This window comes from Eptesicus fuscus, chromosome 2 (genome assembly GCF_027574615.1).
Source record: "Eptesicus fuscus isolate TK198812 chromosome 2, DD_ASM_mEF_20220401, whole genome shotgun sequence".
Lineage (NCBI taxonomy): Eukaryota > Metazoa > Chordata > Mammalia > Chiroptera > Vespertilionidae > Eptesicus > Eptesicus fuscus.
Window position 1 is genome coordinate 25,015,227 of NC_072474.1, and position 8,906 is coordinate 25,024,132.

Consider the following 8,906-nt stretch of genomic DNA (forward strand, 5'->3'; position numbering starts at 1 on the left):
TGGAAAATGAATTCATTCTGAGGAAATAAAGTGGTCTACACAGAGGATGCTGAATTCTCTGCTCTCTTTGAGTCTGCAGTAAGGTTTCCATAAGGTTTGTTCACTCCTTTACACCTGTTATGGAAGGCTCTCCCCTACAGAATTCATCTGAGTCCTTTGCTGATGACTATTCTTAACCTATAATGTGACAAGTAGTGGGAGGAAGCTCCTGCCTTTTCCTCGGGGGATACTCGCCCTGGAAGGAAACTGGAGGAGAGGGATGTAGCAGGGAGGGTCGAGGAGAGAAATACAGTGTTGTTTGTGTCAATCAGGGTGTTAAACTCAGACCTATGTACCTCACCCACCATGGAGTGGAATCTGAACATTTGTATGAAGTGCAAAGCAGAAAGGAGGGCAGGAGTGGGATACCGGGAAAGGACAGAATTATCTGGTCATCTTGGAATCCCACTGAAGCTACGTCCTGCTCACCTCAAGCCTGAGTTGGCCATCACTGACTAGAGTTAATGTTTGTCATTTGCCTTTGTCCACTGGGAGTGAAGGCCAGCTCTAGAGTACTGACGGATGAGGACTTCTCCTCCCAGCTGTCCTTCCTTATCCAGTAGAAATGGGTCTGAAACTTCTTGTCCAATGAGCAAAAACAGGAAACTGCTCCTTAGGCCTGTGAAGTGCAGCTGCATCTGGTTGTCGGTGGAAAGATCGTGGCATGGTTCATACGGCAGCCATCCCAGCAAACCTCAGCATTCCATCTGTTAGCTATGGCAGGAACAGAAATTTCTGAGGATCCCAACTGTATTAATCAACTCAAAGGCCAAGCCCTAGATCACATTTGGAATTTGTATTTGTCTTCAGAACTTTCAGACCCTCTCTTCTCAGGGTCCTCTAATGTCCTGGAGATGTCTACCACTCTCATGGATCCTGCGAAGAGAAAAATGTATAGAATAAGTCATCAGCAGGTTCCACGGGAATTAATACCTCGCCTATCTCTCAGAGCATCAGCTTTCTTAAAGATAATCCACAGATAAAAGGCCCAAAACCAAGAGTATTGTGGTGGCACATCTGGTCCTCCAGCATCCTTGGATTGGCACCTGTCTCTGTCTCCTGGTAGATAACTGGCTACTCTGTCCATGGCAAGGCACTCCAAAAAGCACCAGAGAGGCATTATTCCCTCGAATGGCTACTACGTAGACCTAAAAGGAACCTCTGAAGGTCAACACAACCCAGCAAGATGAGCCACTGGGCCTCTGAGGACACTCTATGACTTAGGACAATCAGCAGTAGACCAAATGTTAAATTACAAAATTATAAAGGAGGAACTTCCAAGATTCTGAGTACCTATATTAATAAAACCATCACCTCTGCTTTTCCTGGGGTCCTCCTCGAATGCACAGGAGGAGCCAGGCCTGAAGACAGAATGAGGCTAAGTTCACAGTGTGTATGTGGTTATATACATGTTGACTTACTTCCTGGTTTTCTATGTGTCTACTCCATGCAGTGAATTTTTTAAAAAAAATCTAGTCAGCTGCAAAATGTGACTTTAAAATATATCTTAACAGTAAGAAATGTTGTCAATTGAGTTGTCTCCTTTTTCTATATAGAAATTTCTTTTGTTTGAACATTATATACATTACTAGAGGCACAGTGCATGAAATTCATGCGAGTGGGGGTCCCTCAGCCGGCCTGCACCATCTTGCAATCTGGTATCCCTCAGGGGATGTATGACTGCTGGTTTAGGCCCAATCTGGCTGCGGGATCGGGCCTAAACTGGCAGTCAGACATCCCTCTCACAATCCAGGACCTCTGGCTCCTAACCGCTCACCTACTGCCTGCCTGATTGCCCCTAACTACTCTGCCTGTCTGCCTGATTGCCCCTAACCACTCAGCCTGCCTGCCTGATTGCCCCTAACCACTCTGCCTGCCTGCCTGATCGCCCCTAATCACTCTGCCTGCCTGCCTGATCACCCCTAACTGTTCACCTGCCTCTCTGATTGCCCCTAACCACCTCTACTTGCTTGCCTGATTGCCGCTAACCACTCTGCCTGCCTGCCTGGTGCCCCTAACTGCTTGCCTGCCTGCCTTATCACCCCTAACCACTCAGCCTACCTGCTTGATTGCCCCTAACCACTCTGCCTGCCTGCCTGGTGCCCCTAACTGCTTGCCTGCCTGCTTGATTGCCCCTAACCACTCAGCCTGCCTGCCTGATTGCCCCTAACCACTCTGCCTGCCTGCTTGATCACCTCTAACCACTTGGCCTGCCTGCCTCATCGCCCCTAACCACTCACCTGCCTGCCTGATCACCCCTAACTGCCTCTGTCTGCCTGCCTGATCACCCCTAACCACTCGGCCTGCCTGCATCATCGCTCCTAACCGCTCACCTGCCTGCCTCATTGCCCCTAACCACTCTGCCTGCCTGCCTCATTGCCCCTAACCACCTCCACCTCGACCCCCGCCGCTGCAGCTTCGTCCAGAAGGATGTCCGGATGACGTCCGGCTGTCCAGTCTAATTAGCATATTATGCTTTTATTATTATAGATTATATGCTAATGTGTAGCAATGATAAATCAAAGTATAATATACTCAAGGATAATAATTTATGACTCATTTTTAAAGGTAAGAAATGGAAGTGATAGCAGTTCGCCGTTACTTGGCACATACTGTGGAACTCTGTTGCCAAATCCTATCTTCTCTGAAAATAATGAACTGTACCTGCGATTTAAGAGTGATAGTGCAACTTCCAGTCGTGGATATGAAATTATCTGGACCTCATCCCCCTCTGGTAAGACATTTGCACTTTGTGTGGTAAAGCAGTGTAGGTGAGAAAAACATAATGTGCCTAATAGAAAAAGGCCATTAAAAGTGACCTTATCTTTTTAGCCATCTGTATACTTGATTATTTTCTGATAAAAGTAGAGATTTTTAACAATGAACGTACAGAGATTCTTTTTAATTCGACTTTTACTCATTTCTGTAGATTATTATATGTTAAAAAATATACATGCATTTACATATAAAGCCCAGAAAGTATAAAGATTTTAAAATTTCCTTTATAAAATTCTGATTTTGTCATATTTTTTACTTTTGAGTTAATCATCAAGGTAGTTCTCTGAGAATTAAAAATAAAAGTTTAAGAAAAGGCACATTATGACCCCATGCTTGTGCGTACATAAGCAGCCGTGCTCCGGGCAGCTCCTGTCATTTCTGGGCAGTCCTGGAGGTTTAATTGCTTTTTCAGGGCAATAAGTACCTTTCTGCATCTTTGATTGTTTGTTTATCAAATAATGAAGGAAATTTAAGTCATGTATCTTTAAACTCAAGAGAGAAAGAATACTTTGTGAAGTATCCTCAAACTACCTAAAAACTTTCAAAATAAGAATGATAAAAATGACATTTTAAATACACTGAGGAACAAGAAAAGGGTTCTATCAAGACAATCATAGGTAGTGGAATCTTGGCGCCTAAAGATACTTAAAGATGAGCTTCAATGCCCTAATTTTACAAATGAGGACATACAACACCAAACCAATGAGTTGCCCAAAAAGCACAGCTAGATCGTGGTGGAGGTAGGACCAGATACCAGTGGTCAGAACCGAGCCCAGTTTGTTTGTTTTGTCATACCATGTATCTTCTTCCTGTGCAGCACCATATCTGGATACCCAAGACTATCTGGTCTGCATAATGATAGTATACAAATAAACAAATTAACACCAACACTTACTTTTTGGCTTTAAGTATGTCAATCTCAGAACTGTCAGTAATAAGCCCAATAAAGTCACTTTTATAATAATTACTGCCCAAACATCCAGTAACGTTTTCTGTTCAGCCCTGAAATTTCACTTTTATTTCACCCACATCATTATAAGAACTCACTGCTTATGGAGACCTCTACCATAAAAAGTACACAACAACTTCTATTACTCTCTCCTGCAGTTCCTAATCTAGTTCTCAGTTTTCCCATTGTGTTTGCAGCCCACCATTTTCAAAGAACTGACCTGGAGGAAGCTGCCCCTAAGTCATGATAGAGGGAAAGGAATATGTGATGCAGAAAGGGGTGGAGGAGGCGTGGGGGGAGGCCTGGTGGTGAGAGAATGGCAGGGATTTGGCTCAAAGGAGAAACAGGAAAAGGGTTTCCGCCTCCGCTGTTCTTGCAGAGGGTCTCAGCACCTTAAGGAAACAACAGCCCCATCTCATTGCCTTACAAGGTCACTGAAGGACTCCAGCTGTTTCTTCTTTGTTGAATCAAATTTCCTGCAATTATTTCTTGCAGGCTGCGGTGGAACTCTTTACGGAGACCATGGCTCCTTCACCAGCCCTGGCTATCCGGGCACTTACCCAAACAACACTCACTGCGAATGGGCCATCATCGCTCCTGCTGGAAGACTTGTCACCGTCAGCTTTTACTTCATCAGCATTGACGATCCTGGAGACTGTGTCCAGAACTATCTTATACTCTATGATGGACCAGATGTTAATTCTCCATCCTCTGGACCATATTGCGGCACAGTAAGTAAAGCAAGATTTTCAAATTCCCATTTATTATGTTTAAATAATGAAAGTAACTTAGCATACACTTTTAAAGGCAGACACATGCAAAGCACAAAGCACAATGTACTGTTACATATTCCGTACAGTTTTCAGATTTTTCTTTCTATTTTGGGGAGAACGACTGCCACCTAGTGGTCATTGCATTAAATTAATAGTAATATAGTTTCCAAACCCAACTGCATCAGAACTACATGCAGTTATACAGTTTTTACATAGGAATCACCTATGCCGTTACAGTTACAGTTATTACATTGCAGACTTTCAGTACACACACCTACCGAATCAGAATTTCTGGGGGAGGAGGTGTGGCACATTGTTTTTTAAAAGTTCCATTTCAATGCACCACTAAAGGTTGAATACCCGTGCTTGTTTCTGCATGATTAGGACTTCAGAAAATGTAGACACCTGGCTCCATTTTGTATACTTCTTGATGAAAATTGTGGGGATTCTTTGAAGAAAGACACAGATATTAAAGATTGGTCTGGTGACTAGGAGTTTGATAGTTTTTGCAAAGTTCTGATGGACTGGTAGATTTCTGACATTGACTCAACACTGCTTGCATGTGCCCTCACTGCCTTCTTGTTTTACTGAAAGTAGATACTTACAGAGCTTTCAAGTAAGCAAATGTGATTGCTGATGGGAGGGTAACTACTTCTCACTGTTCTACTTTTCAGCCACTTAGGCTTTCTAATCAAACCTGAAAGAGAATTATGTCATCTGGAAATCTACATGGTTTTTTTCAAAATATATATTTATTGATTTCAGAGAGGAAGGGAGAGGGAGAAAGAGATAGAAACATCAATGATATGAGAGAATCATTGATCAGCTGCCCTCTGCATGCCCCACACTGGGAATTGAGCCCACAACCCAGGCATTTGGAATTGAACCATGACCTCCTATTTCCTGGGTCCATGCTCAACCACTGAGCCATGCCAGCTGGTAAATCTAGATAGTTTTTTTTAAAAAAATATAACATGATTTGTAAAATTAACAAATGTTTATTTTCAGAATTATCAGAAAATAAGTGTGTTTTTCCAAAGCCCTGGGAATTCTCCCATGTATTCTTCAAAAACACCTTTTGAGTATATTTGCAGATGCACAACATATTTTTATACTGTTTTGTCGTATGGATTTTTCATTTACCAAAATATCATTACCATCTTATCATACCAATAAAAACACTGGGGTGTCATACTTAATCATTGCATGGGTATTCTATTGCATAGGTACAACCTAATTTATTTGATGAATCCTCTCTGGTTTATAGACAACCGTGAAAAACTCTCTGGTAGCTGTATCCTTATATACAGAGTTAATCACCTGGGAGCAGTCTAAGTCACCTGGCCGGTAGATACTGAATCCCTGTTATTCTCAGGGGATTCACAGGACAGAGAAGCCAGTCAATGTGTCACATTTCAAATTTAGAGACTGACTGGGTTTTAGAATTTATTTGAAATTCATAAACATTTCAAAAGGGAGAAAAAGAGGTCATTTTTAACAACACCATTATTTTGTATCTGCTTGGCTTTTTTTGTTTTGTTTTCAGTGACTTTCAAACATACAACCCCATTTGCTCCCCACAGAAATAATTCAGTGATGTGGGAAGAACAAGGATAACCAGGACTTTGCAGATAAAAGAAAACTGAGGGTAGACCTTAACTGTCATTTAAATTAATGGCACACTAAATCAAAGTCTATAATTAGATATGTCAGTTTTTTTAAAACTGTGGATTTTATAATATTTCACCAGTTTTACATTTTCTTTGATAAATGAGGACATCATTTTAAGTATAATTGTTTTCTTTTTAAAATTACAGATACAACTGATTTCTTTAGCATTTCAAGTTCAATAAAATCAGTTTACTTCCAGAGTGATGATAAAAGCCACTCTTTATATTGTTAACCTAAGTAACAAAATCTAAACATGAAAGAATAACAGGAAAAATTCGGAGAATCAAAGTAGAGTTTAAAACTTTGGTTAACTGTTCACACTAGTTTGTTAACGTAAAATAATAATTGAAAAATTTGGGAGTATATTAAAATGGAAAGAAAAAATTTCATGCATGTGGAAATATGCAATATTGAATAGACCTTGATATATCTCTTTGGAAAAATATTCTCTGTGCTGTACTCACTTGAATAATTCACTGTCTTGGAAATGTCTGTCTTTGATGAGTCTTTGGGAGAACTGATGCAGTGAGGCCCAGCAGAATGGAGGCCAGATCCCAAATTGCAAACAATCTCAACATACTGTATAGTTTACTGACATATTTGGCTCACAGTTCACCTACTCCCATTAGAATGTAGCTCATGAGAACAAGACCTTTTGTCTATTTGGCTCATTTTTATATAACTCCAGTGCTAAAAAAAAAAATAAAAAAAAATGCCTGCAACATGGAAGTCTCTTGATAAATATTTGTTAAGTGAATGATTAGGAAATGAGAGAAAGCTGAGACCCATTTATTAGCCCCCACCCCCAAATACACATTGTTCCACAGAGAGGGACATGAAAATAAATCCCCAAAGAAAACTATAGATATTAAGGTGAGAGAGTTGCATACTTTACTTATATGACTGTTTTGGTTGCAAATATGTGTTTTTATTAGAAAAATTAAAATTTTAGTAAGAACTTGAATTGGAAATTCAATTTTTGTGTTGTTAATCCTCACCCAAGGATATTTTTCCACCATTGATTTTTAGACAGAATAGAAGGGAGAAGGAGAGACAGAGAGAGAGAGAAACATTGATGTGAGACACATCAATTGGTTGCCTCTTGCACTTGGGAATCGAGCCTGCAACCAAGATATGTGCCCTTGACCGGAATTGAACCGAGACCTTTCAGTCCACAGGCTGCCGCTCTCACTACTGAGTCAAATAGTCAAAACTATTATTTTGTAATAGTTTCAGGTGTACAGCATATACTTTACATAGGATGAAAATTCAATTTTTAATGACAATTATATTGAGATATAATTCACGTACCATACAATTCATCTACTTAAAGTGTATAATTCAATAATTTTATTAGACTGAAAGTTGTGTAGCTATCATCACTACAATCAATTTTAAACATTTTCATTACCCCAACAACCCCAGGTAATGGAAACTGTATTCATAACACCACATTTCCCTTCAACCCCTAGCACCAGTAATACTCTTTTATAAAGTATGTATATTAATTCCTAGCAAGATTACTTCTAGACATATACTGTATAATGATTTACTGTAATTTTGTTACTGCTTTTTGTAGTATCTTTTACTATGCTAATGTTTTTTGAAAAATGTTCAGATTTGTGAAAAATATAACTTGTTACTTTTTTTCAATTTTAGGACACTAACATAGCTCCTTTTGTGGCCTCCTCACATCGGGCCTTCATAAAATTTCATGCAGAATATGCAGTGCGCCCCTCAGCAATCCAGTTAACCTGGGACAGCTGAGGCCGCCATGCTTTGGCTCATCTGCAGGAGCCTCCGACATCTGGACTGAGTTCTGCCATCCTGATCCGTGACCCTGCCTATGCCACTGAGAGTAACTTTAACACTTGCTTTTCACCAAAGGATATGTGGAATCAATATGTGTACATTTTAAAAAATGTAGAACATAGCTTCTTTAATTTTGGCTGTGCTCAAATTTAATTCTAATATTTAATAATATAAATTCTAATATTTGAGCTAAAATTTTCTAAAATTCCCTAAAGAGTTGGAAATGATTATGGCATATGTGCTGTAAATTTTCAAAAGTAAATGATAAAACAGAGGTGTGATTTTTTACTGTCAATGTCAAATTATGTGTAATAAACTTGAATTGTACACAAATATGCTGCATTCAATTTTAACCTTTTAAAATGTAGTCTTTCACTATAAGATGTAGGTATATATAAATTTTCAAGTTGAATTTTTACATTTTTGTATGAATCCTTCAGGGAAAGAATACTGGAGCCAAGCTGCAGCGTTCGGATTTAGTTCTACCAGTTAAGTGTTTACTTAATTCTCTCTTCAGTTTCCATAAGTACCACCAGTTTAAAAATATAATATGTGGAGTTATAAGTAGTTGAACAACACTTTTATAAACTTTCCTGCTACCTTTAACAAAACAAGAGACTTTATGTTAAATATGCAAAGTTAGGTCCTATTAAGAACATGGGACCAAGAGAATGAAGGAAGCTGTGGGGATGTTTTACTTTATTGTACTCTTATATTCAAATGCCACAGACATTGTTTTCTGCACAGAGTAGAGAGCCCCATAAATAATATATTTTTACCTTAAAAATTCCTGCTTCCTTTCACTCTGTATTATGGATAGATGCATCAACTTTATGGATGACATGCTATTGGAAAGAACTGTGAATGCAATGAAGAGTACCATC

At 39.4% G+C, this 8,906-nt stretch overlaps 1 protein-coding gene across 1 annotated transcript in view; it reads left to right on the plus strand.

Moving 5' to 3' along the window:
* CUBN (cubilin) overlaps nucleotides 1–8,305 on the plus strand; it is a 311,048-nt gene extending 302,743 nt beyond the window's left edge. The window contains exons 65-67 of the mRNA XM_008148828.3: nucleotides 2,608–2,773; nucleotides 4,262–4,497; nucleotides 7,870–8,305. Coding sequence (XP_008147050.2) covers nucleotides 2,608–2,773; nucleotides 4,262–4,497; nucleotides 7,870–7,977 — 510 coding nt within the window. The 3' untranslated portion in view covers nucleotides 7,978–8,305. The remainder of the gene's footprint in view (nucleotides 1–2,607; nucleotides 2,774–4,261; nucleotides 4,498–7,869) is intronic.
* The last annotated feature ends 601 nt before the right edge of the window (nucleotides 8,306–8,906 follow it).